The 25828-nt window shown below is 67.7% G+C and overlaps 9 protein-coding genes across 9 annotated transcripts in view; 2 read left to right on the top strand and 7 right to left on the bottom strand.

Annotated features, from left to right (window-relative positions):
* Positions 1–49: 49 nt before the first annotated feature.
* Positions 50–1637, bottom strand: RHOBADRAFT_52887 (uncharacterized protein; the record flags this gene model as incomplete). The annotated part of the gene is made up of 5 exons (XM_018416560.1): positions 50–236; positions 321–551; positions 623–1079; positions 1147–1457; positions 1520–1637. 5 exons carry the CDS (start codon positions 1635–1637, stop codon positions 160–162), a joined length of 1194 nt encoding a protein of 397 aa, XP_018271920.1. The 3' UTR covers positions 50–159.
* A 136-nt stretch (positions 1638–1773) lies between these two features.
* RHOBADRAFT_66296 (uncharacterized protein) lies at positions 1774–3328 on the bottom strand. Its single transcript, XM_018418927.1, has 5 exons — positions 3245–3328; positions 2978–3105; positions 2621–2915; positions 2154–2549; positions 1774–2014 (listed from the first exon to the last, which is right to left on the bottom strand). Exons 1-5 carry the CDS (start codon positions 3302–3304, stop codon positions 1790–1792), a joined length of 1104 nt encoding a protein of 367 aa, XP_018271921.1. The 5' UTR covers positions 3305–3328; the 3' UTR covers positions 1774–1789.
* Positions 3329–6980: 3652 nt separating this feature from the next.
* RHOBADRAFT_35640 (glycoside hydrolase family 3 protein) lies at positions 6981–10123 on the bottom strand (the record flags this gene model as incomplete). The annotated part of the gene is made up of 7 exons (XM_018413289.1): positions 6981–7581; positions 7671–7889; positions 7979–8388; positions 8495–9396; positions 9479–9580; positions 9654–9960; positions 10025–10123. The coding sequence occupies 7 exons, from the start codon at positions 10121–10123 to the stop codon at positions 7038–7040; spliced, it is 2583 nt and encodes an 860-aa protein (XP_018271922.1). The 3' UTR covers positions 6981–7037.
* A 416-nt stretch (positions 10124–10539) lies between these two features.
* RHOBADRAFT_35644 (uncharacterized protein) lies at positions 10540–12142 on the bottom strand (the record flags this gene model as incomplete). The annotated part of the gene is made up of 6 exons (XM_018413290.1): positions 10540–10938; positions 11069–11157; positions 11242–11475; positions 11640–11841; positions 11923–11986; positions 12057–12142. 6 exons carry the CDS (start codon positions 12140–12142, stop codon positions 10615–10617), a joined length of 999 nt encoding a protein of 332 aa, XP_018271923.1. The 3' UTR covers positions 10540–10614.
* A 261-nt stretch (positions 12143–12403) lies between these two features.
* On the bottom strand, positions 12404–15828 carry RHOBADRAFT_35647 (uncharacterized protein; the record flags this gene model as incomplete). The annotated part of the gene is made up of 12 exons (XM_018413291.1): positions 12404–12957; positions 13046–13201; positions 13289–13473; positions 13551–13693; positions 13739–14267; positions 14330–14439; positions 14507–14625; positions 14712–14906; positions 14980–15121; positions 15191–15337; positions 15462–15658; positions 15756–15828. The coding sequence occupies 12 exons, from the start codon at positions 15826–15828 to the stop codon at positions 12464–12466; spliced, it is 2490 nt and encodes an 829-aa protein (XP_018271924.1). The 3' UTR covers positions 12404–12463.
* A 444-nt stretch (positions 15829–16272) lies between these two features.
* On the top strand, positions 16273–18583 carry RHOBADRAFT_43305 (uncharacterized protein; the record flags this gene model as incomplete). The annotated part of the gene is made up of 8 exons (XM_018414202.1): positions 16273–16474; positions 16548–17134; positions 17201–17267; positions 17392–17839; positions 17921–18053; positions 18134–18187; positions 18261–18329; positions 18449–18583. The coding sequence occupies 8 exons, from the start codon at positions 16273–16275 to the stop codon at positions 18581–18583; spliced, it is 1695 nt and encodes a 564-aa protein (XP_018271925.1).
* RHOBADRAFT_48327 (uncharacterized protein) lies at positions 18582–22635 on the bottom strand (the record flags this gene model as incomplete). The annotated part of the gene is made up of 7 exons (XM_018415126.1): positions 18582–18816; positions 18909–19382; positions 19454–21859; positions 21949–22143; positions 22221–22268; positions 22362–22457; positions 22540–22635. The coding sequence occupies 7 exons, from the start codon at positions 22633–22635 to the stop codon at positions 18658–18660; spliced, it is 3474 nt and encodes a 1157-aa protein (XP_018271926.1). The 3' UTR covers positions 18582–18657.
* A 603-nt stretch (positions 22636–23238) lies between these two features.
* Positions 23239–25103, top strand: RHOBADRAFT_52893 (uncharacterized protein; the record flags this gene model as incomplete). Its single annotated transcript, XM_018416561.1, has 5 exons — positions 23239–23544; positions 23602–23933; positions 24009–24107; positions 24179–24516; positions 24640–25103. The coding sequence occupies 5 exons, from the start codon at positions 23239–23241 to the stop codon at positions 24972–24974; spliced, it is 1410 nt and encodes a 469-aa protein (XP_018271927.1). The 3' UTR covers positions 24975–25103.
* An 87-nt stretch (positions 25104–25190) lies between these two features.
* RHOBADRAFT_13884 (uncharacterized protein) overlaps positions 25191–25828 on the bottom strand; it is a gene marked incomplete at both ends in the record, with an annotated part of 2099 nt that continues 1461 nt past the window's right edge. Inside the window, 2 exons of the mRNA XM_018412165.1 lie at positions 25191–25451; positions 25540–25718. Of these exons, the coding sequence (XP_018271928.1) occupies positions 25191–25451; positions 25540–25718 (440 nt within the window). The remainder of the gene's footprint in view (positions 25452–25539; positions 25719–25828) is intronic.

Genomic DNA, 25828 nt, shown 5'->3' on the forward strand with positions numbered 1-25828 from the left:
CTCCACCTGTCTCTCGCTCAGAACCTGTGCAATTGCACATCCAATCTCGAGGAGGAACGAGACTCGATTGACATGGCAGGCTAGACGACAACATGGGCACAAACGGGCCATCCTCGACTCTGTCCCTCCCTCGACTCGCGCTCCTTCTCCTCCTCGGGCTCACATGGCGGTGATGGCGACCAGGACCTGCAGCGCCTGGGCTTGCCGCTCGCGGAACGCCGGCAGCGACGACATGCCTGCAGAACGCGCGAGAGAGTCAGTCGCAGTCGACGAGAGCCGCACCCTGAGAACGAGAGCGAGACAGAGAGCAAGGGACGCACCGAGAGCGAGCTGGTTGACGCCGTTCGCGATCGCCTGCACCTGCACGTCCTCCTCCTCGGTCGCGCCGACGCCCTGCACGAGCCGCTCGCGGAGCTGGTCGAGCCTCGGCGGCGTGAGCTGCTCGACGCCCTCGGTCGCCTCGCGCACCGCTCGCGCGTCGTCCTCGTCCTGTAGCGCCCGACTCGCCTGCGAGAGCTCGACGAGGCCGCCGAGTAGAGGTCGAAGATAGGCTGTGGGAGGGTACATAGTCAGTTTGGGCGGCGAGGGAGGGGCAAGCGAGGGCAGGGAAGGTGGTGCTCACGAGGTGTGTCCCTCAAGCCGATGCGAGTTGGCGAACCATGGCCCATGTGGACAGGTCGGACGCCGTGCTCGTCGACCCGGGTCAAGGCGACGTCGAGGATGGCCAACGCGGTCGAGGCAAAGAACGCTTGCGGGGCGTAGTCGGCGCCTCGAGCGAGCATCGACAGGATGGCCGGCGTCTCGACCATGACATCGCCGAGGGCGGCGTACAGCGTCTCGCGGATGAGCGCGAGGCCCTCGCCGTCGGCGGCCGCATCGGCGTTGGCCTCGGGCGCGTCGTGTTGGGCGAGGTGCGCGTGCGCGCGCTTCGTGTCGGGCGTCGGCTCGCCCTCGTAGTACATCGGCGGCGGCTCGTACGCGGCGTGTGGTCGATCGCTGTCGGTACTGGTGCGAGGGCGGATCGACGTGTCGAGCGCGGCCTGCAGGTCGTGGCGGAAGCGCATCTGGAAGGAGCGGCGCTGCGGCGAGGGGGGACAGGGCGGGTGAGCGGCTTGTGACTGAGTCGAGGGAGGTCGTCGAGCGCACCTGAAGGATCTCGAGGGCAATGCCCTTCAAGTCGGCGGCGATACGGGCGACGTCGAGCCGCAGCGGGCTCGACTTGACCTCCTTCTCGCACAGCAGCAGGGCGAGGTCGTGCCGCGCCGTCGACGAGAACCCTTGCACCGGCTCGACCGTGCGCTGCCACAGCGAGAAGGCGTTGCGGAACGTGTCGGGGCAGTTGTCGGTCGTGAGCGAGAAGGCGGCATCGGGCGACGAGATGGAAGGCGGCGAGCCGCGAGCTCCAAGGGCCGCGAAGAAGAGGGCGAGGGCAGGGCCAGCGACCTGGACGTCGACGTCTGTGTGCGCAGGTAGGTCAGTAGCATGCTCGCGCAGGCAGCGACACCAAGGGGGGGCTCACCAGCCTGCTCGAGGTCGCCGTCGTCGAGCAAGCCCTCGGCTCGAGCCTGGGCGAGTGCGTCGCGGCAGAAGACGTGAAAGGCCGCGATGATCTGCTCGTCGGAGAGCTGGGTCGACATGGTGCGGGCCAGGTGGGGGAGGAGGACAAGGGGAGGGGGGAGGGTGATGAGGAAGTGAGGCGGTGCTCGTAGATCTCTCAGAATTCACGAGACCGGTTCTCTCACTCTCAGCTTGCACTTTAGAGACGGCCGCAGGCGTACTGTAGCACTCTTCAATTGACGAGCGCCCCCATCACCATCGCAAAGATGCTCAAGTCCTCCTTCGCATCGCTCGGCGTCGTCTTGACCGGCGCGCCCTGCGTCAACGAGGCGTGCAGGCTCTCGAGCTCGAGCGTGTAGGCGTCCTTGTACGTCGGGCGGATCGTGCGCTCGACGTACGCGCCCGTCGAGTCGCGCTCCTTGACCTCGACGCAGATAGGAAGGCCCTTGACGTACGGCTGCGCGCGAGAGAATGGCGCCGTCAGTCGTGTGCGCGCGTCGACGAGACCGTCCGGGAGAACGTGCTCGGGCTGACCGCGGAGCCGGCGAACAAGAGGAGGGAGGGCTCGCTTGAGAGGGAGAGAGAGAGGGACGCACCGTGTCGTACTTGATCTTGACGCGCTTGTGCTGCCCAATGACCTCGATGTGGGCGTCAAAGTCGGCGACGTCGTCGATGCCCGTCTCGTACGTGCACGTGAAGCCATGAAACTCGAACAGCGCTATGATGAACGGCGGGCCGTCGCCCTGGGCCCGACTCGCGGCGATGCAGCGCTTGGGCATGCCGAGTAGCTCGCGCATGGCCGACAGGTCGTGCGAGCCAAGGCTGCCAAGGAGCCGGTAGGTCGACACGTCGCGAGCGTTCGAAGCTTGTGCCGGCGACAGCGCCTGTTGCGCGATGGCCCGACCGCGTGCGACGCGGTCGTCGTTGGCGTCGGCAGGAAAGTCGCCGAACGTGGCGGGAAATGTGCCGCTCTCCGAGACAAAGAGGTGATTCTGCGCGCGACAGGGCGTCGTCAGGGTCTCGTTCCGTCGACGACGAGACGAGGCAGAGAAAGTGCACGCACGGACCCGATGATGTCGCGCACGGTGGCGTAGCGAATGTCGCCGATGCTCGCGACCTCCTCCTTCATGCGCTCGTACGCCGCAGCGTAGCGGCGCATGTAGCCGACGAACATGCACGTCTGGTTCCGCTTCTCGGCGTCGATGATCAGGTCGGCATCGTCGGCGGTGAGCGCCATCGGCTTCTCGATGAAGACGGCCTTGCCGGCGTCGCTCGCCGCGACAGCGATGGATGCATGGTACTCGTCGGCAGTGAGGATCATGACGAGGTCGACCTCGGGGTCGTTGACGAGGTCGCGGCTGCGATGCGCGCGGAGAGTCAGCTCGGGGTGGCTCAGAACGACAGAGCGAGAGCGGCTCACTAGTCGCTGTAGGTCCTGCTGATGCCGAACTTGGCGGCACAATGGCCGAGGAACCCTGGCGAGACGTCACACAGCGCGTGCACCGAGTAGAGGTGGTTGAGGAGGGCGAGAGTCGGGAGGTGGGTCGTCTGCGAGTGCGAGCTGGTCAGCACGCTGTACAGACCTGTTCCATCAGACTCCTGTGCCACGATTCCGGCTGCACGGCTCTGCTGCGACGCCTCGAAGCTCGAGTGGGAGGTGCGGGGAGATGAAGGGACGAGGACGGACCTGGGCGACCTCGCCGCACCCGACGATGCCGACACGGATGACCTGCTGCCGAGGAGACATAGCAGCAGCCCAGCCTGTGAGCGCGAGAGGTGGTGGGAGAGAGGGAGAGGTCCACCACCGGCGGCCGGCGCGGCGTCATTCTGGATCGGCCGAGACCTCGGGTGGGAGGTTCGAGCGCTTCCTCTCGCCCACTGCGACAGCTCTGCGCAGCTCTCTCACGGCGCAACACATGCACGCAAACGCTCTCTCGATGCACGAGGTACTGCCGCTACGAAAGAGAAGCGCGCGCGCCAACTCAGGAGGGCGCGCCAGCCCCGTCCTGCGGCGGCTGGAGGAGCATCGAGTCGAGCCAGGCCCAGCTCGAGTTGGTCTGCGCCGAGTTGAGCGAGTCCCTGCATGTGCGCGACGAGGCGGAAGGCGGGAGGTGGAAGGGGGTGAGAGGGCAAGGGGAAGGTGCGGAGGAACGAGGCAAGGACAGTCAGTGCCCGGCCCGACTCGATGCACGGCAGAGAGAACGAGGCAGACGCACCAGTACTGGTTGTCGCGGTTGAGGTCCGCCACGAGCGAGTCGAGGCCCGTCCAGATCTCGGACTGCAAGCCGTCGAGCTGCTGGAAGACGCCGAGCGCGCTCTCGCCCTGCTGCGCGCTCGAGCCGGGCGACGCCGGCCTCGTCGGCGGAACACCTGCGGGATGAAGCGCGCGCAACACGGCCTTGTACAGGCGGGCGATGAAGGCGGGCGCCGAGTCCTCGTTGCCCTCCTTGGCGCGCGAGGCGGCGACGTAGACTGTGGCGCAGGAGAGGGTCAGTCGCGAACGAGTAGACTTGCAGAGAGACCGAGAGACGCACTGCGAGAGATGTAGCCGACGATGCTCGCCTGGAGCGACGGGCTCGCTTGCGAGAAGACCTTGCCGAGGCATTCGCCGGCGGCGAGCATGCGGACGGCAATCGTGTCCTGCATGTAGCGCAAGATGCCCTCACTGCTCGTGCAAGAGTCAGTACCGAGGACGCATGGCGGAGACGGGACGAGAGAGGGCGAGAGAGGGGACGCACCGAACCGCCTCCTCGAAGCACTCGACGAGGTCGCTCGCGCGCGCCATGAAGTTGACGAGCACGAGCTGGTCCGAGACGCCGGCGACGAGCAGACACGCCATGGCCAGCTCGAAGCGCGCCGAGCGCCAGTGGAAGCGGGCCTTGTGCGCGCAAGCCGGCGTGAAGCTCTGGTAGACGCGAGCTGCTCAGGGAAAAAGAGACCAAGTCAGTCGACGACTCGACGCCGCCTGATAGAGAGAAGAGGAGGGGACGCACAGCTCGGGTCGAGATATTTAGAGTGCATCTCGGCGAGGAGCCCGTCGATGTGCGACGCGAGCGAGCTCGCGACCGACCGGGTGGGCGCCGACGCGATTGTGCGGAAGAGCGGGTAGATCTGGACGAGCGAGATCGAGACGGCCTGCTCGTTGTCGTCGCGAACGTTGTACCGGCGCGTCTCTTCCAGCCACGCGTCGATGTCGACGTCGGGAGACGGGATCATGCGCGTCTCGTAGGTCGAGTCTTCGAGCTTGTACGAACTGCGGGTGCGGCGAGCGTCAGTCCTCGACCATGTGGCAGGAGAGCCGTCGACTGCGAGAGAGGAGGACGGACTTGTCGTTGCAGATGAGGACGATCCAGGTGCGCTCGCGGTCGAGCATGACGCGAGCCTCGTGCTCGTTCTCGGGCAGCGGATGCCGTCGCTTGTGATGCAGGCCGAGCTGATACCCTGCGCTCCAGAGAAGGTCAGCTCTCGGGTACCGGCAGGTGGTGGGAGGGAGGAAGAGAGGAGCCAATGCGCACCGAGCCTGATCGCGTAGCCGACCCGGAGCCACGCGCTCGTGTCGAACGGCTCCTTCCTGCGCGCAAAGCGTGTTCGTCAGGTCAGATCGAAGACAGGAGAGGGAAGGAGTCGGAGAGAGAGGGTAGGGGCTCACCAGTACGTGAGGATCAGAAGCGACTGGAGCAGACCGATTTCCGGGTCGCCGTCGCCGCCCATGGCCCGCGTGACGAGTTGCTGCGCGCTCGCGAGGAGCTGAGGGTACAGGTCGGGGCGGAAGAACTTGGCCGACGCGGTGAGGATGGCGGTGAACAGGACGGTAGACGTGGTCCGGACTGCGGGGTCGAGGAGGTCCGTGAGCGAGGTGTCGACGACAAAGAAAAGGGTGAGAGGGGACGGACCGTAGTCGGCGGTGTGCAGGTGTGCGTCGAACAGGACGATGAAGCAGTTGAGCTGCGTGTGGAAGAGCTGGAAGAGCTGCTCGGCTTCGAGAGCCGTAAGGACGTCTGCGTCGACCGGGTCGTGACGAGGCAGTCGAGGGGGCCGAGTCCGTCGAGTAGGAGGGAAAGAGATGTACAGTGGCGAGGAGAGGAAGGATGAGGGGTTCAAGGGTGAGGGGAAAGATGCCGAGGAGGAAGGAGGGAAAGAGGTGACCGTCGAGGGAGAGTCAGTGTCGGCCCGTCCTTCCCGTCCCGCTCCAGAGACGACGAGAACCGGTGGACGCACGCATGTCGACTGGATCAGGCATCTTGGGCGCAGGCTTCTTGCCCTTGCCGAGCCCGTGAAGGAGCGACGGCCGGTTCGAGGTGAAGCTCGAGCTCTTGACGTCGGCCGCCTCGGCGAGCGACAGCATCGTCTGCGCCGGCTCGGTCGTCGAGCCGGCGAGCGATGCGGGTGACGGCTGCGCGTGCGCCGACAGGGCCGGCGAGCTGTGCGCCTGGCTCGCGCGCGGTGCGGGCCACGACGGCGGCTGCGGGGCCAGTGACGGCTGGGCGTAGCTGCCGAACGGCGACGTGTGCGGGTAGCCGAGGTGCGGCGAGGCGAGAGGCGCGCTCGGAAGAGGAGGAGGAGGGAGGGGCCATGTCGGAGGAAGAGGGACGCTCGACGTCGAGGCCGTGGAAGAGGATGGGAAGGAAGGGAGGGCGTGGACGTGGGCGCTCGGGTCGGACGCAACGCCGGACGGTGGAGGAAGGCTGTACATGGCCCTGCTGACGGGGTGCGGGTCGGGTAGGCTGGCGGAGGTGGGGAGGAAAGGTGGTGCTGCGGCGCTGCTCGACGGCGGTGCGGCGCCGGCGCCGGTGCCGAGCGAGCGGTCCTTGGGCTTGCGACCTCGCCTGGGCGCGCTCTTGTACTCGCACGGGAGCTTGAGGCGGATACAGCGCGCGCACTTGCCCTCGTCCTTGTCCAAGTCGCCCGAGGGTGCCGAGCCGTCGGGGAGGCGGCACTTGACCTTGATCGTCCTGCAGCCCAGGCAGCTGTGGGCATGCGCAGACAGGTCAGGGTCGTGTTCGTCTGCCGTACGGGATCAGGGCAGGCCAGAGGGAGGGGACTTACGCGATCTTGTTGGGAACCTTGAAGGCACGGCCGCTGAGGGTCGTGAGAGGAGCGGGAGGTGGTGGCAGGAGCTCGTCGCCATGCTCGGAGGCCCTGGGGCTGGCAGATGAGGGTGCCAGGGCGTCGTCCTCCATGACGGGCCGGGTTGTTTGAGCGGGTCGGCGCGATTGAAGAGGGTGGGGAAGGCCGGCGCGCGAGGTCGCGGCGGTTGGTGCTGGCGGCTGGACAGGGCGGTCGGGGCCCGCGAGAGCGCAGGCAGCAGCAGCAAGGACTGCGAGCGAGCTGGAGCGGCGAGAGGTCAGGCCAAAGGCGAGGAGCCGTCGCAGGCCCCGACGCTGGTCGAGTCTCGCCTTTCCCTCCGAGCTTCTTCGAACGCGCGATGCGGAAACCCTGTACTGCAGTTCCCGACTCGACAGACTCTACGTGCAGCAGAACTACAGACCGCTCCACCGGATCTCCTTGACGACCTCGACCGACGCCCGCAGCTTGACGTCCTTCTCGCTCGACGACGTCGCGACCCGGACCTCGTACACGCCCTTGGGCGCGACGAACTTGCCGTACCGCTCGTCGTAGTACGAGAACGCCTCGCGCGACAGCTTGACCTCGACCGTCTTGCCCTCGCCAGCCTTGAGGACGACCTTCTCAAACGCCTTGAGCTCCTTGACGGGAGACGTGATGCGGCCCTCGACCGGCGCGGCGACGTAGACCTGCGCAACCTCGGCACCGTCGACCTTGCCCGTGTTCTTGACCTCGAACGAGACGGTGAGGTCGCCCTCGTCCGACACGGCCGACGTCGAGAGCGACTTGAACTCGAACGACGTGTACGACAGGCCGTGGCCGAACGGGAACGCCGGTGCGAGCTTGGCGCGGCCGTAGTGGCGGTAGCCGACGTAGATGCCCTCGCTGTAGACGACCTTGCCCGGCGTGTCGGACGTGATGCCGAACGAGTTGAAGGACGGGTTGTCCTCGAGGCGGACCCTGCAGGGCAGGGCGAGGCGGACCGAGTCAGTTTTCCATCAAGTGCGCGAGCCTAGAGAGGCGAGAGAGAAAGAGAGAGGCGGACGTACGGGAACGTGAGCGGGAGCTTGCCCGACGGGTTGACCTTGCCGAACAGGACGTCGGCGAGGCCGTTGCCGAGCTCGTTGCCGCCGAAGAAGGTCTGGACGACCGTCGCCGCGTCGTCGACCCACGGGAACTCGACGGGCGTGCCGCTCTGATTGACGACGATCGTGTTCTTGTTGGCGGCGAGGACGGCGCGCACGAGCTCGTCCGACTCGCCAGGGATCCTGCGGGAACGAGAGAGAGAGAGACGTCAGGATCCGCTTTCGGTAGCGAAAGAGAGAGGGAGAGAGAGTCGGCGAGAGAGTCGGCGCACCTCATCGTCTTGCGGTCGAACCCCTCCGACTCCCAGTCCGGGTTCGTGCCGACAACAACGATCGCGAGGTCGCTCTTGCTCGCGAGGTCGGCCGCCTCATTGCGCGCCGTCTCGGGCACGACGGTCGGGAAGCCGCCGATGCGGAACGACGACGAGAAGGTGAACGGCGACGCGCCGAGCGACGACGGGTCGACGTAGCCGTGCAGCTCGAGCTGGTACGCCTTGCCCGCCTCGAGCTCGACCTCGCCTCGGACCTCCTGCGAGCCCATGTTGAAGAAGAGTTCGCCCGGCTTGTACGACTCGACGTTCTCGATGATGGGCTTGCCGTCCAGGAAGAGCTGCGAGGCGCCGATCGAGCCGAGGCCGAACGTCCACTTGCCGGACGTGTCGGGCGTGAAGGTCGCGGCGTACTGCAGGTGGATAGAGTGTCAGGATGGCTGCTCAGGTGGAAAGGGCCTTGGGGTCGGAGGAAGGGAGGGAAGAAGGAGAGAAATCGCGAGGGGAAGGTCGACGTACACGAGCGCGAACGTGCCTGTCCAGCTTCTCCCAGGGCACGCCGTCGATCATGAAGCACAGGGACGTGTCGGTGTCGAGCGCAAAGTCGGGCTTGGTCGCCTTGGGCACCTCGGCGCTCTTGAACCACTGGCCGTCGGGCTTGCCGTTGTAGAACTCGACGAGCGCGCCCTGCTTGCCGCTCGTCGGGTGCGTGAGGTACGGGTCGAGGAGCGGAACGTAGCGGAACGCGGCGACGCCGACGGCGTAGTCGACCGACGCACCGACCTCGTCGGCGGCGGCCGTGATGCCGTCGAGCGCCGACACGAGCCAGCTCGGCGCGAGCGACGCACTGCCGCCGCCCGACGGGTAGGCGACCTTGGCGTTGGTGCCGATGACGGCAATCTTCTTGCCCTTGGTCGACGCGGCGCTGAGCGGGAGGAGGCCCGAGTCGTTCTTGAGAAGGACGGTCGCGTTGGCGGCCGCCTCGCGCAGGAGGGCGCGCAGCTCGGGCGTGTCGACCTTGTCCTCGCCGGCGTAGAACGGGATGCTCGAGTCGATGGCAAAGTTGAGGAGGTGGAGGATGTTGCGCACGCGGTCGTCGATGTCCTCGCCCGCGAGCTTGCCCGCGCCGAACGCCCGGTTGACGGTGCTGCCGCGCATGACGGGCGGTCCCGGCATTTCGACGTCGAGGCCGGCCTTGACCGACTCGTCGACCGAGTAGACGCCCATCCAGTCGGACATGACGAGGCCGTCCCAGCCCCACTCGCCGCGCAAGATGCCGTCGAGGAGCTCCTTGTTCTCCGAGCAGTGCTTGCCGTTGAGGCGGTTGTAGCTCGTCATGAACGCCTTCGGGTTCGAGTGCTTGACGGCGAGGCGGAACGGCTCGAGGTAGATCTCGCGAAGAGCGCGTTGCGAGACGACGCCTGAAGAGAGAGGAGGACGGGGAAGACGAGAGGGCACAGTCAGAGACGGCGAACGAGGGGAGGAGACGGGCCGTGGACGCACTGTCGGCGGAGAAGCGCTCGAACTCCTGGTCGTTGGCGACAAAGTGCTTGATGCAGGCCGCGACGCCCTTGGCCTGGAGGCCGTTGATGTACTCGGCCGCGACTGGAGGGGGACGACGGGCGTCAGTATGCTGATCTGCGGCACGTCGTCACGAGTGAGAGAAAGGAGGACGCACGCAGGCCCGACAGCAGAGGGTCCTCGCTGTAGCTCTCGAACCCTCGGCCGCCCAGGGGCGAGCGCTGGATGTTGACGGTCGGGCCGAGGAGGACGTGCGCGCTCTTTGCGCGACACTCGTCGCCCAAGGCCTGGCCGACACGGTGCATCATGCCCTTGTCGAACGAGGCGGCGAGGCCGGTGCCGCACGGGAAGCAGGACGACGGGACGCCGTTGAAGAAGTTGCGCCCCCGCACGCCGTTGGGGCCGTCCGACGTGCGCAAGGAAGGAACACCCTCGTCGAGCGAGTCCTCGAACGTCCAGAAGTCCTGTAGAGGGAGGGTCGTAAGAGGTCGCTCGGCTCAGAGGAGGAGGAGGAAAGAGGGAGCGCACCTTGCCGCCGAGTAGCTTGATCTTGGTCGCCATGGACAGCTGAGCGAGCTTGTCCTCGACATCGAACTTCTTGAACTGCTGCGGCGGTGCGTTGACCATGGTCGAAGAGCGAGAGGGTGCGAGAGGAGGGGAGAGCGGACGACGAGGAGCGGGTGTGGCGGCGACTGAGACGGGTGGGCGCGACGATGGAGGCTTGCCGTGTGCTGTAGCAGTACTCGCAGCAAGTGCGAGGAAGATGAGAGAGAGAGAGAGAGGGAGCGAGGAGCGACGACCCTCGGCAGCTGGCGCGCGCGGGCGCGGGGAGCAAATCGCACCGACCGCCGGCGCCTTTCTTGCGGGCCGAACCTGCGCCGCTGCGCGCCCTCGTAAGCGCAGTGGCTCGGCGCAACAAGCTCTCTGAAGACCGGCGACGCGGAAGCGCGCGACCCGCACCGCCGAGGCGGTCGGACCCCCCTCGAAACGCCCCGGTCGCTCTCTCTCTTCTTCGGCAGCGACTCTCGCAGCTCCGAGGCCCGCAGAGTGCACAACGTGGATGAGGAATGACTGGACGGGTACAAAGCTCACGAGAGAGAGCCGAACACGAGCCGGGCTCACTGGCCCGACGACTCGATCTCGCGCTCGCTGACAACCGCCGCCGGTGCCGCCTTGACGGCGCCCGCACCGCCCTTCTTGGGCCTGCTCCGCCCCCACTGCACCTTGACCTCGTGGCTGTCGACTTTGAGCCCGACGCTGCACTTGGCCGCCGCGTCCTCGGCCGCGTCGCGGCTCGTAAAGTTGACAAAGCTGACCTTGCTCGACGAGACGAGCACGACCGACTTGATCTTGCTCGACGAGATGCCCGCGCCCGACGTGAGAGCATCTCGGATCGAGTCCTCGGTGGCGGTGGCGGGGAGTGCGGTGAGGAAGAGCGAGGTCTGTGACGGGGCGAGAGAGAGGGTCAGTGCGGCTCTCGAGGCTCGACCGCTGGCGGGCACGCGACGAGGGCTCGACAGTCCCTGTGCGGCCGGGTACGACCTTCGCAGAGAGAGTGAGAGGGGGACGCACAATCTCCTGGTCTGCAGGCGGCGCCATGCCCGACGCGCCGGCATGCTTCGACAGGATCTTGCGGGCGACCGGGTCGTTCGAGCCGTGGTCTGCGAGGGTGCAAGGAGGGGGTCAGTCCGCCGCGTCGTCGAGTCACTCGGGGTACAGAGAGAGGGTGGGAAGGCGAGGCGCACATCGGTCCTTGATGTTCTGGTGGCTCATCTCGTTCTCGACAGGCAGCTCGTGGCGGTACGGGCACGAGTCGCCGCGGTTGCACGCGCCCTTGGCGTAAAACGAGCAGATGTGGGGCCGGTTGCGCTTGTACGACGGGTCCTGGCGGGCGAGGCGCTTGAGGAGCTCCTTGCCGGCGCTGTCGGCCTTGCCGAACTGGAACTCGCCCGTCGCGCCTTCTTCTTGCGCTCGTTCGACTGCGAGGTCGTGCGGGATGAAGGGTGGGGGACATAGTCGACGAGGGAAGGGTCGAGAGGGCGGCGCAAGGTGTGACGGTGCAGCGAGACGAGGGAAGGAGGGGCAAGTTCGAGGTCAGCGCACGAACGTGGACGAGAGGCAGAGGGCGAGACTCGAGACGCACGGTTCTGCGCGTGGTACTCGCGGTTGATGTCGCTCGACGGCGCCTTGGTCTTGATGCCGAGGACCGTGTCGCGGACCTGGGTCGGGAGGCCAAACTGGAGGTCGAGGAGGCACGTCTGGCACACGTTCTTGGCCTTTGCGCACACGGTGCAGATCTCGGTCTTCTTGTACCGCGAACCCTGGCCGGGCAGCCACTTGAAGACCTGTGGGAGGGGCGAGGCTTGGTCAGCGGGTTGCTCGAGGGTCGCGCCGAGGAGAGGGAAGGAGGGGAGAGGACGGCTCACGGTGAACGGACGGGTGCAGACCTTGCATTCTGCGCCGAGAGGCTGCTTGCTCATGCGGATGTACCTGCGCGCACAGCCGCCAGTGAGCCAGGTCGCCCTCGAGGAGCACGCGACTGATGAGGAGGAGGACGCACGGGTTCGGGCCGAGGCAGACGTTGCACAGCGAGGGAAAGTCGCTCTGCTCGTGGCCCGCCTTGTTCAAGTCGGCCTTGGGTGGCATGGTCGCGCTGGTACTGGCCGGTGGGCGAGAGGGGCGGCGAGTTTGGCGGTGGGGAGGCGGAGGAGGAGGGTGTTCGTCAACGACGGCGAGGGGCTGTAGCGGTGCGCTCGGCTGCTGACTGTGCTCGAGTTTGGTGCTGCTGGACGGCGGTGCGAGATCCGGAGCTGAGTCAAAGTGTGGCCGCTCTCTCGAGGTGCGCCTCGCCGCCTCAACTGCTGGCGCTCAAGCGGGACACACAAGTCGCTCTCTCCTTGAGGGAATCCATCTCGACAGATGCTCGTATTCACACCGTCTCGGCTACGTCTCGGCTACACGAGCGCCCTAGTCCCGCACGCGCTCAAACAGGTAGACGTACGCGAGCGGCATGAGCTTGTCGGCCGCCTGCTCGCCCTCGTCGGCGCGCACGACCTTCTCGTCGTTGAACAGGACCCACCCGCCCTTGCCCTCGACGCCGCCGACGCTCGCCTGCCCGGTCCACACGTGCGCGACGTAGTGGCCCGAGTGCACCGACGGGCCCTTGTGCGAGATGAACGCCTTGAGGCGGTACTTGGCCGGCACGTCCTTGGACCCGGGCAGCGTCGTGCCGCTCGAGCCTGCCGTGGCGCTCGATGCGGCGGCAGGCGCAGAGCCGTCGTCGTCCGGGTGCGAGAAGAGCCACTCGACGGCGCGCTCGATGCTGCCGCCCGTCTCGCCGAGCGCTTTGCGCGCCTGGGCCGGCGTGAAGCCCATGTCGCACACCATGGCGATCTGGTCGGCCGGGATGTCGGGCCCACTCGAGGCGGCAGGCGCAGCGGCGGGCAGCGGGTCGTCGATGTCTGCGCGAGGGAGGGCGAAGGAGGAGAGGGACGGGCGGCGACAGTCAGGGGCCGGACGCGCAGCGCGAGAGGAGAGGACGGGACGCACCGGCATCCTCCATGTGCTCAAAGAGCCAGTTCATGGCGACCTCGGCGCCGTTGTGCCCGGTGGCGAGGAGGGCGCGCTTGGCGCGGATCTCGGGGAAGCCCATGCCGGTGAGCTGCGTCATGGCCTCGGCGTCGAACTGGAACTCGGCGGGTGCATCTGCGGGGTGCGTCTCGTCAGGAGAGGCTCGTGTTAACTGGGAGAGAGAGGAGGAGAGAGGGAGAGAGAGGGAGCAAGACGACGCACCGGCCTTGTCCTGCGGCAGCTCCTTCTCGCCCTCTTGCAGGCCCTTGCCGACGTACGGGCTCATGTCGAGGCCCGTCGCGGGCACGATGAGCGGCACGTCGACCTTGCGCGGGACCCAGCCATCGAGCTGGAACCGCGCCGCGTTGACGAGGAGGACGTCCGGGAAGGTCGCGAAGCGGGTCGACCTGTGGGCGCGCAGCGGGGTCAGGGGCCGCTCGTGCAGGACATGCGGTCGACGAGGAGAGAGAAAAATGGGACGCACTTGACGGCTGACACCTTCTTGTCGCACTGCGGGCAGCTGTACTCGATCTCGACCGGGCTCGTGAAGTCGCCGAGGCAGCTCGTGAGCTCGACCGGCTCGTACTCGACCTGGCGCTTGTCGTCCTGCTTGTACGTCGTGCGCGTCTCGCCGTCGCTCTCGACGTCCATCGACTCGGCGTGCGGCTTGACCGTGACGGGGACAGGGATCGGGAGGAGCTCCTGCGTCTGGGTCTTGTACCGCACGCCGTGGCACTCCTGGCACTCGAGGCGCTCCTCGACGGCAAAGCCAAAGATGCCCGTCGGCTCGTCGGTCCCGAGCTGCTTGGCCGCGCGCCGGATGTACTCGAGCAGGTGCGCGACAAACTCGCCCGCGTCCTGCTGACGCATCGTCGAGAACTCAGCGTGGTCCTTGCCGACGAGCGCCTTGAACATGGACGGCTTGATGCCCTCCTGGAACTGCGCGCGCTCGTCGTTGGCGGCGCTCGGGCCCGACGACTCGACGTCGTTGCCAGCGAGCGCGTCGGACGGCTCGGCCACGTGCGGGATGGCGTAGCGACCCGACAGGAGGCCGTCGGCGACCTTGGACATCTGGCACTCGAAGCACGTGGCCGGCGACGGGTTGGTGCAGGACGCCGTGTGGACGACGAACGACGTGAGGTACCGGTCCTGGAAGGCCGGGAGCGAGAAGAGGGACTGGAGCGACGACGCCATGTAGCAGCTGTGGGAGAGAGCGAAACGTCAGGACGGCGTCTCAATGGGGGGAAGAGGAAGCAGGCGCACCTGTTGCCGAGGTTCTTGAGGCCGGTCAAGCCGGGCCCGGCGAGCGGCTCGAGGTCCTTGCCGTCGGCGCCCGTCATCGCAAAGTCGAACGTCAGGTTCTGCTCGACTTGCTGTGGACGAGGAGGAAAGAGTCAGTCTGGGCGGAGCGAGGATGGCCGGGTGGACGAGGGGACGCACAAGCTCGGTCATGCTCTTCTCCGTCTTCTTCTGACTCGCGACCTCAATGCCGAACGTCGACAGGTGCTTGGCGATATCGGGGTCGACGCGAGCATCGTCGCAGGCGTAGCAGTAGACGTCTGTGTCCCGGCGCGAAGAGGCCAAGTCAGGGGTCCCGTCACGGCGTCGTCGAAGCCCGACGAGAGTGTGAGAGCGAGTGACGCACCGGCAGAGCCATCAGGCTCGATCGTGCCCTGCTTGACGGCGACCGCGTGGCCCGTCTCGCTCGTGTGCTTGAGCGCGTGCCCGTTGCCGCCGCCGCCGCCAAACTGCTGCCGCCCACAGCCGAGCGCGCCGCACACGAGGCAGAGCCACAGGTTGGACGTCAGGCCGCAGCCCTCGACGGCACAGGAGGCGAGACCTGCGAAAGGGAGGCGTGTGAGCCGCTGTACCAGGCGAGAGGACGAGGAGGAGAGGGAGCGTGCGAGACGCACCAGACGGCTCGAGCTTCTTGGACTTGGGCTGGACGAGGTCGCGCGTGTGCTGACAGGGCACGATCTCCTCCTCCCACGCCTTGACCTCGCTCTTCTGCGCCGACGACATCGAGCTGAGGACCGCCGCGACGATGCCGTTGAGCTGCGCGACATGACGAATGGGTCAGCTTGCGCTACTGGTGGGACCGAGAGAGGGGAAAGAGGGGCGCACCTTGTCGTCCACCTCGTCGACAACGAGGTACTCGGCCGATGCGCGCTCGCCCTGGTACATGCGGACCTCGGTGAGGAAGTCGAACTTGTCCTCCTCGGGCTCCTCCTCGCGGATCGCGAGCTTCTTGACGGGCGGCTCGTTCGAGTCCTGGAATCGAGTAGAACGTGCAAAAGTCAGTTAGCTTCCCTCCCTGCGCAGCGCCGGCGTGCAGTGGCCGAGTCGGTCGGCACCGCCACAGCGCGCGAGTGAGGGAGAGAGCGAGCCGACGCACCCGCTTGCTGCGCCTCCTCTCACTCGCAGGCTTCTTGCAGCGTTGGATGTTGACGACGACGCGGTGGCCCGACTTGTCGAAGTGGGCGCGGCCGTGGCCGTTGACGCTGCCGAGGGGCGAGCAGGCGCCGTTGAAGCAGGTGAGGCAGACGTCGATGCCGGCGGGGAGGTCGTGCGTGTCGAAGCACTGGGTACACTCTGTGTGATGCGCTAGTCAGCTGCATGCACGGTGGGCGTGGCGAGGAGCCGAGCGGGCTCGGAGTGGGGGGGAGGACGACGAGGAAGGGGAGCTCACCCTCGCGGTAGACGGTCTGCGAGGGGCGTGGCGGTGCGAGTCCGCTGAGGAGCTCTGCAGGGATGGCAACCATGGCGGCACTGGTAGAGGTTGAGGTGTGGGAGAAGAGAGCTTGGTTGCCGACCGTCCTCTCGCTCGACGACGTCGACCACCGCTCGCTCTCGTCGCAGCTGGGCCGGTCCAGGGCAGCTCGACTGCTCCGTGCAGTAGCTCTCTGTGGCCTGTGCGCTGTACCCTGCTCCCTGCGTGGTGTTCCCGCTTCGCGAGCCAATTCTCATCAGCTCCTCGTCGTTTCCTCGACCTTCTCCTCCGTCCACGACTCGGCGAGTCTCGTACGAGTGCTCGGGCCACTCTCTGAGGCGAGCTCCACTTCGTATACTCCGAAATTCGCGCTCGCGCCGGCTTCTCCTGCTCCCCCGTCGCCGCGGACCTTCCGGCGGCCGTCGTCCCTCGGCGACGCTCTCTGCCAGCCTCGGCTTGACGGCTCAGCATCTGCTCTCGCTCTCCTCGACCGGCCATGCGCGTCCACCTCACCGCGGCCTCTTCGGTCGTGCTCGAGGACGTCGGGTACTCGCTCGAGTTCCGCTCGCGAGCTGGCTCGCCGGGCGCCGTCGAGGTGCTCTCGTACCCGCCAGGCTCGACGGCTCAGCCCTCACTCGACCCGGACGAGCACTTCATCGAGGCGTTTGGCTGCCTTGGCCTGGTCAACCTCGACGGCAGTGCGTCCCAGTCCTCCTTCGTCCTCTTTCGTCTCCTGCGCGCCCAGCTGACCGGCCCTCGTTCGTCGCGCAGAGAGCTATCTTCTCGTCCTCGTGCCTCCTGTCGAGCTCGCCACCCCGAACGAGCCGGGCATGAACGTCGAGCGCGTCGACGAGGTCCTGTTTTACTGCATCGACGACCTGCGCGAGAGGGCGACGGCCGACCACCCGTCGCACCCGTGCCACCACCTTCGCCAGGTCCTCGTCGACGGCTCGTTTGCCTACTCGAAGACGACCGACCTCACGAGCCGGCTGCAGACCCGCATTCACGTCCAGCAACAGCGAGCCGACGCGTGCGCGCCGTCCTCGAGGCGCGACGACCAGACGCCGACCACCGTCCCCCGACACGAGCGCGGCACTCTCGATTACACGTGGAACGCCTACCTCCTCGAGCCGCTCCACCTCCTCCGACTGTCGCTCGGCCCGACCGCCAAAGCCGCGTTCGACTCGCGCTCTTTCATGCTGTCGGTCGTGCAGGGCTACTACGGCGCGCGAGACGTCCACGTCGGCGCCGAGAAGGTCACGCTCAGCGTCATCAGCCGGCGAGGGTGGGGCAGGGCCGGGACGAGGTTCAAGAAGCGCGGGATCGATGGCGATGGGTCCGTGGGCAACTTTGCCGAGGTGCGCTCCCTCCCTTTCTCATTTCCTTGCACCTCGTCGTGACTGACTCTATCGTCTTTTCTGCAGACCGAGACGATCCTCGAGACGTCCTCGCACATCGTCTCGTTCGTCCAGCTTCGCGGAAGCGTCCCTTGTGCGTCCGCCTTCCTCTCGCTCGGACCCTCTCTCGCCTTCCGCCCTCGCCGTCCGCCCCCTTGTCGCCCACCCGTCGATTCTCATGCCCCTCATATACCCGCACTGACGTCGAGCCGTCGCAGTGTACTGGCAAGAGCGGCCTCGCCTCGTCGGCGCCGTCAAGCTTGACATCTCGCAGCCGCTCGCCGACCTCTCGCTCCCGCCCTTCCTCCGCCACATGCGGTGGGCCGTCAAGACCTACGGCCGCGTGCACGCCCTCTCGTTCCTGTCGGACAACCCGAACGAATCGCTCGCCGCCGAAGCCGCGCTCGGCTCGGCCTACGAGCAGCTGTGCGCGCTCGGCCAGGCGCAGAGCAAGCGCCTGCGCGATGGGCTCGTGTTCGAAAAGTACTCGATCCACAAAGCCCAGGTGCTGTCGAGCGGCGTCGAGAACATGCCGCACGAGATTGGTCGAGACGTCGACGAGCTTCTCGACGAGTACGGCGCGACGACGGCCAGTTTCGACGAGACGTCGGGCCACTTCGTTGTCGAGACAGAGCAGCAGGGCGTCTTCAGGGTCAACTGCCGCGAGTGCGTCTCCCTCTGTCTTTCTCCCTTTCCCTCTCTCAAGCCCGCAGTCGGACCCACGAGCCTGACCCTGCGCGCCCACAGCTGCCTCGACCGCTCGAACCTCGGCGAGTTCAGCATCTCGGCCTCCATGCTCGACAAGCAGCTCGCCAAGCTCGGGCTACCGCCGCTCGAAGGCAGCCAACTTGAGAAGGCTCACCGTGAGCTCTTCTCGGCCGTGCGTCGCCCTCCCTCTCTCTCTCTGGCTCTCGAGCCCGTCCTTTCGATCGCGGCACTGACGCTCAGTCATGCGCGCAGAACGGCGACGCTCTGTCGCAGATCTACGCCGGCTCGCGCGCCATGAACTCGTCCGTGCGTCCTCTCCCGCTCGAGCCTCTTCCCTCGGCAACTCTCGCTCACACCTCGCCCCTCGCCGACCTCGCAGTTCATCCGGACGGGCAAGGTGACGCGCGCGCAGAAGTTCGAGAACGCCGAGGCGTCCGAGCTGCGGTACGTCCAGGCGACGAGGACAAGAACGGCGCGACCGAGGTTCTCACGGTCCGTACTGCGCTCTCTCTCCTTCACTCTGCGACAGGACGGCGAGCTCGCACTGACGCTCTCGTCGGCCAACAGGGCCAGTTGAAGGACCGGTCGTGGGCGCCGCAGCTCGTGCTCGTCGAGCCACCGGCAGCCTCGTCCAGCATGCCCTCGCCGACGCACACCGACACGGACTCGGGCTCGCTCTCGGACCTCGACTTGGACATCTGACGAGGCGGAACGATAGTGTACTGCACGTTGCAACGAGTCTCTATAGTTTCCCTCGCCCGCCTCGTCGTCCCTCCTCAGCTCGCGGCCGTCTGGGCGAGAAAGTCGCTCGTCGCGTACGAGAGGACGCCGTCCGTCATGTGCGCGTCGGCGAGCACGACTCGACTCGCCGTGCCAAACGTCGTGATGAGGAGGCCGTGTTCTCGCGCCGACTGGATGAGGCTCGGGATCTGGACCTGCGAGAGCGAAAGGGGCCGAGTGAGCTCCGGCGGCGGCGGCGAGGCGAGACAGACAAAGAGAGAGAGAGAGAGAGAGAGAGGCGACGCACGAGCATGGTCGCCTCGAGCATGATGCCGAGGAGGTTGTTGGCCTTGGCAAACTTGACGGCCTCGCGGATGCTCGTGCAGCGCCGGTCATCCTCGACCCGGTTCGCCGGCACGAGCTTGCTCGGCTGACCCTCGACCGGTATCGTGTCGCCCATGCCGCCGGCCGACCGAGACAGGCCGCAGTACGACGCAAAGAAGACGCTGAAGTTGGGCTGCTTCCAGTTGAGGGCCGTGCACACGACCGGGTTGAACGAAGACAGGACGATGCGGCGGTGTGCGGGCGTCGAGTCGGGCCCGTTGCCGGTCGGCGACGAAGGCGACGAGGGATGGGACGACTTGATCGACTTGTACACGGTCGAGAGGACGCAGTCGACAAAGTCGTTGACCTCGAGCGTGCGGCTGAGCGAGAGGCGGCGCACGTCCGACCGCGTCGGGTACCGCAGCTCGAGGTTGACGCCGAGCGACGCCGGCAGGATCTGTGGGCGTTCGAGAGCGTCAGTGAGGCATTCAGGAGAGAGAGAGGGATAGGGGAACGAGAGGGACGCACCGAGAGCAACTCCTCGAGCGGAACGAGCGCGTCGGCGATGGCCTGGTACCACGCCGACGGGTCCTCCCTGTCGCCGACCTGGGCCGGGTCGACCGACTTGCCGAGCCGTTTTGCGAGCGCCGAGAACTGGTCGAGCCGGACGTCGCCGACGCTGACGTCGAAGCCGTCGACGGGCAGGCGCCACAGCGGGTACGCGACCGGGTGCCCGTCGGCCGTCACCTGGACGACGATGCGCACGTGCTCGCCCGAGAGGGACGACGCCGTGACGACGCTTGACGTGGCCGGGTTGTTCGACCCCCCGCCGCCGCCGCCGCCGCCGCCGCCGTTGTGGTCGCCCTGCGCGGCGCTCGTCTGGAGCGTCGCCGTCGACTTCCAGTACGTCTCGAACTGGCCGCCGATCTGGAGCTGGGCCCGGCCGAACGGCTTGACGACGTTGATCTCGAACGGGATGTCGCCAATGACCTTGAGGTGCGGGTCGACGATGGGGACGACGTACGACCCTTGGCTCTTGAGGTCGGCAAAGGTCGACGGGACGGCGACCGCCTTGCCGATCATCTTGCTGCCAAACGTCGGGAACAGGTCAAACTCGAGCGAGATGTCGGCGAGCGTGTCGACCTGGAACGAAAAGACCTCGCGCTCGTCGGCGAGCGGGAGAATGACCGAGTGCGGGATCGACGTCCCGCTCGAGTCGGGCTTGGGCGTGATGACGAGCTTGAGCGACGGCGCGTGACCGTGGTTCGGCTGGTCGTACAGGCGGATCGGCGGCGGGAACGGCGCCCGGGCCGTGTTTGGGTGCCCGAGCGTGATCTGGACGAGCCGCTTCTCGTCGATGTACGAGTGGCCGTACACGCGGAACGGGATGATGGGCGGCGGGAGCGACAGGTCGGGGATGGCGTCGACGTCGAGGTCGTCGAGGTCGGGCGGCGCCATGTCGGTCGTCGAGCCGGACGCCGTCGCGTGCGCCGCCTCGTCGGCCGCCGCCGCCGCCGCCGCCGGCTGGGGCGGGATCGTCGCCCCGGCATCGATGAGGAGGTTGACGCACTCGATGTGGCCCTGCCACGCCGCGTAGTGCACCGGCGTGCGCTTGAACTCGTCGACGGCGTGCACGTCGGCGCCGGCCGCGAGCAAGACGCGCACCGACTCGGCGTGGCCCTCGCTCGCAGCGTGGCACAGCGGCGTCGCCTGCGAGTACTTGTCCGGCGCGTCGATGCCGCCCTCGACCGCGGCCGCTGCCGACGCTGCCGCCTCGGCCTGGATCGCCTCGACGAGGAGGCCGAGCACGCCGGCGTGGCCCTCGCGCGCGGCGAGGTGCTGGGGCCAGTAGCCGGCCGGGTTGGGGAGGACCTTGGCGCCGCGCTCGAGGAGGAGGCGGGCAATCGCCTCGTGGCCGTACTGGCTCGCGAGCGACAGCGCGTTGAGCTGGTCGGCCGACGACGACGACGACGACGACGAGCCCGGCGCCTCGGCAGGCTCGTCAAAGCTGACGCCAGCGGCGAGGAACGTCTCGACGACGCTCGTCCACCCGTTGGTGATCGAGTAGATGATGGGCGAGTAGCCGTCGAGGTCGGCCGTCGACGGACTCGCGCCCGCGTCGAGCAGCGTGCGGCACACGGCGGCGTGCCCGTTCATGGCCGCGTAGTGGAGCGGCTGGCGGCCGTACACGTCGGCCTGCGCGACCGAGAGGCCGTGCTCGAGGCACGCGACGACGAGCGCGAGGCGCCCGGCGCTCGCCGACTCGTGCAGCGTCGTGCGCCCGTTGATGTCGTCGACGAACGCAAAGTCGAGCAGGCCCTGCGGGATGGCCGGCGTCGCCGACTGCTGCTGCTGCTGGTGCTGCTGCTCGGGGTGCGGCTCGACGCCGTCCTGCTGCATCGGCTGCTGCCGAGGCTCGGCGTCGGCCTCCTCGAGCGCGGCGCGCCACAGGATCCGGGCGACAGGACCCTTGGGCTCGCCCTCGGCGCGTGTGCTCGGGAGGAGGAGGCCGAGCACCTCGTCGACGATGGCCTGGTCGCGCGCCTTTACGGCCGACACGAGCGCCGTCTCGAGGTCCTCGAGCGCCTCGGCGCGGTCGGCGCGGTCAAACAGGGTCGGGAGGTGCGGCGCCGAGTGGGTCGTGCCGTCGATGCTCGACCCGTCGGCGAGCGCGGCCGAGCCCGTGCGCTGCCCGTCGCCGCCGAGGAGGTTCTCGAGCGAGAGCAGGTTGGCCGACGCGACGTCCGACAGCTGGGCGATGAACTCGCGGTTGAACACGGGCTGGACCTCGACCTGGCGCGCGAGGTACAGCTGGCCGTCGGGCTGGCCCTCTTGCGGCCGCGTGTCGCCGAACCGGTCGGCCTGCCGCCGGCACGCCTTGTCCCACTTCTTGCAGATCTTGCGGAACGCCGTCGCGTTGAGCTCGATGTAAGTCTGCAGCAGAGGAGAGACAGGCGAGGTCAGGCGTCGCTCGAGCAGGGACGAGGACGCGGCAAGAGCCCGGGGAGGGAGCGGCGACGCACCTGGAGCCGCCCGAGGTCCCGCTCAAAGTTGCGGAAGCCCTCGTACAGGGCGCCAAAGCTGCTGCTGTCGCGGCTGAGCGCCTTGACCTTGCCGTTGGGTTCGGAGAGCGACGCCGTGAGGAGCTTGCGCTTGTCGATCAGGGTGCGCAGGCGGACCTTGAGGGCGCTCTCGCGCTGGTAGTAGAAGTCGTTGATCTGCGGCGTGGGGGAGGGTACGAGTCAGTGAGGGGGCTGAGACGAAGAGGAGGGACTGGAAGGGACGAGAGGCGCACCTTTTCGAGCTCGCGTTCGAGCTTGAAGAAGAAGGCGGCCTTGTGCGCCTGGAGGAGCGTCGTCGGGCCCTCGCCGACGATGCCGCCGTTGGCGGTCGACGCGTGCGCAAAGAGCTGCGCCTCGGTCGTTGTCGCCTCGACGGGCAGCTGCTCGGCGGCGTCGGGTCGGGGCGGTCGAACGCCAGCGGCGAGGAGCGCAGCGTCGGCGGGTCGGCCCTTTGCGAGCGAGTTGATGATCTGCGTCGGGGCCGTGCGTGTCAGTACAGGGTGTACGTGGGGTAGCGAGCTGAAGGGACCGAGAGAGAGGGGAGGGGCGGACCTTCTTGAGGCCCTTGTAGTCGCAGAAGAAGCTGCTCCACCCGGGGAACCCGTTCTGGGCAAAGATCTGCTGCTGGAGCGTCTTGCCGAACTTCATCTCGCCGTCGTGCGACCTGGCGGCGGACCCTGGCTAGTGGAAGGGAGGGTAGACGGCCGGAGCTGATGAGGATGCGAGGGCCGAGGACGAGGGGCGAGTCGGGGTCGCGGCTGTGTGCGACGAGGCGGGTCAGTCCCGGGAAAGGTACAGGGTACGTGCAAGTGGCACAGAGATGCACTCGGGGTGGTCGTGCGAGTGGTGCAGGGCCGTGTCGTGCGCTGGTGGGGAGCGAGCGAGGGGGGTTGGACTGACGGCGAGGCGGGTCTTGGTGGGTCGCGCGCGCTTGTGCAGTCGAGCAGAGGTGTGCTCTGGCCGGGCTGGACCGGACGGGAACGAGCTCGTCGTGTGAGGGAGAGCGAGTCCAGAGCACGAACGTGCGATCCGGCTCAGCCGGCTCGACGTTGTCGCACTTTGCTCTCGAGCGTGCAGAGCTTTGTGAGAGTACCAGGGGTGTTGACGGAGTGTAACACTGCACGGCTGGCACTGTACCCATTCCCGCAGCGAGAGCGCTGGACAACTTGAAGGTTGTCTCGCTCTCGCCCGTCGACGTCGTCCGACCTCACACCCGGACGCAACCCGCTGTCACCTCGCTCATCCACCGCCATGAGCAGCCCAGCCCAGCCCGACGCACCCGCGCCAGCCGTGCAACCAACCCCCGCTGCGCCCGCCCCCGCCCCGTCCTCCCCCACCACCATCACCACCAACTCTGAGCCCGTCGTCACCGAACCCTCACCGGCTCCGCAGCCGCGCCCTCGCGATCCCAAGGTCGCCCAGCTCAAGGCCCTCTTCCCCGACCTCGAGGACAGCGTGCTCGAGGCCGTCCTCGACGGCACCGCCGGCTCGCTCGACGAGGCCACCGAGCAGCTGCTCATGATGAGCGACCCTGACTTCAAGACCGACACGACCCAGGTGCGCCCCCCTTCTCTTTACAACCGCAGAGCCGACACTGACTCTCCCCGCGCCCAGCTGTCGCAACTCGAAGCCGACGAGGAGCTCGCCCGCCAACTCGCGCGCGAGGACGAACTCGAGCAGGCGCAGCGCCGCATCGCCGCTCCGCAGCGCTCGGCCCGCTCGTCGGCCGCACAGCAGCAAGCGCCGTCCGAGCCTCGCCCGCTCGCGTACCAGCCTTACGTCCCCAAGTCGCGCCGTGGCACGGGCGGCGGCGGCGGCGGCGGCGGGCCTGCGTCGCCGAGCTTGTCGAGCTGGGAGCCGCCGGCCGAGCAGGCGAGGGCGCCGAGCGAGGCGCAGCACGGCCAGGGGCAGCAGAGGGACGAGCTGCAGGAGCTCACCGAGCAGTTGTGCGTCGTCACTTTCTCCTCTCCTCTCTCCTCGGCGTCCGCATCGGCCCTGACCTCCCGCCCTCACACTCGCAGCAACAAGGTCGCCGACACGGGCAAGCGCATGTTTGGCAGCTTCCTCAGCAAGGCCAAGGAGCAGATGAACCGCCTCGACGACGCGATTGTCCGCTCGGCGTACGTCCCTGCTCCTCTCCCCGTCCCCTCTCCGCAGGCCGTTCCTGACCCTGCCGCACTCTGTCGCACAGCTCACCGCCCCCAACGAGCGGCCCGAGCTCGAGCACCACCGCGCCCGCACCGCCACCCAAGCCCGTGCGCACCTCGTCTACCTCGTCCGCCACCACGACCACCACCACCTCCTGGACCGCCCCCTCGCCGCTCCCGCGCCCTCCTCCGCCGCGCAACCTCTCGTCCGAGGGGCCGCCGCCAGTCGTCATGGTCGACCACACGGGCTTGGCAGGCGGCGAGGACAAGAAGGACGAGCCGGCTGCGACCGCAGCGCCACCAGCGGCGGCAGGCGCAGGTGGTCTCGCGCCACCCGGCGCGTCGTCGTCGTCGTCGACCGACTCGCCCAAGAAGGATTTCAGTGCGTCGGGCCTCGTTCTCTCGCTGCCTCGAGGCGCTCTTTTCTCGCAGAGCCGGTCCTGACCTTCTCGACCTCCTCCCCGCCTCTCTCTCTCCCTCTTTCTCGCCGTCTCGGCATCAACAGCGTCCAAGATCCCGGGCCTCCTCCCCCGCCAGTCGTTCTCGCTCCTCGACGCCAAAGCCGGGCCCAGGTCGCCCTCGGCCGAGGACAAGGGCGCGCCCACCTCGACCTCGACCTCGGCCTCAGGCGTCGCAGGGTCGGGCGCGACGCCCGCCGCCACCGGCCTCGCTGCAGACGCCGGCGCCGGCGCCGGTGCGGGACTCGGAGCGAGCGGCGGCGGTGGCGCCCCGATGGCCTCGCCGCTGTCGGCGCCGAACCACGCGCTCGGCGACGACGACGACGTCGACGAGTCGGACGACGACCTCGAGTACACGCGGTCGCCGTTTGACGATGACTGAGGGCGACTGCGTGCGAAAGCAGGGGCTGGGACCGAGCGGGAGGAGCGGTGCGAGGGGTCGGTTTTGTCGGGCGGTGAGTAGCGGACCCGCTCGACGAGGCGATGCAGTTCTGTTCATAGTCGAGCTTCCTGTCTCACGGCGAGCAAGGAAGAGAGAGAGAGTGTGTGCTTGCGCTGCGAGAGTACAACAACAACGCGCCGCGAGAGATCCCGCCGCTCAGGCCTCCTTCCCTCCCCCCCGCGCCGCCGCCTCCTTCTCCTCGCCCTTGCGCGCCGCCGCGCTCCCCCTCCCACTCAGTCCCTCGTACCACTCCCCGCCCAGTCCAGCCCTCGCCCGATCCGCCTCGTTGAACGGTCCGCGCACAGCGCCGAAAAAGTGGGCCCGCACCTCGGCGCGGAACTGGGTGACGGGGTCGAGCGGGACGGGGAGCTGCGAGGCGCAGAGGGCGGTGAAGTGGCGGTGGCCGAAGGCGACGTGCTGCGCGTGGGGTTGCAGAGTGTCAGGCGGTCGGTCGAGAGAGAGGAGAGGCCGAAAGACAGAGACGGAGAGAGAGAGGGTCACTCACGCAGATCTCGTCGGCGTGCACGATCTCGAGCACCCTCGCCGTCTCCTCGTCCCCTGCGGCACGACACCGGCGGATCTGGGTCGGGTTCGTGTCGAGGCCGCGCGCCTCGTGCACGAGCGCGACGATGGCGAGGCGCGACAGGAGCGAGTGCGACGTCTGCGTCGCCGACTCCCAGAGACCTGCGGGTGCGGTAGGGCGCGTGAGAGCGTCAGGGTCGGCGTCGAGAGAGGGCGAGAGTAAGGGAGTAAGGGAGTAAGGGAGTAAGGGAGTAAGGAGAGAGGAGAGAGGA

The sequence above is a fragment of the Rhodotorula graminis genome, assembly GCF_001329695.1.
Source record: "Rhodotorula graminis WP1 unplaced genomic scaffold RHOBAscaffold_5, whole genome shotgun sequence".
Taxonomy (NCBI): domain Eukaryota; kingdom Fungi; phylum Basidiomycota; class Microbotryomycetes; order Sporidiobolales; family Sporidiobolaceae; genus Rhodotorula; species Rhodotorula graminis.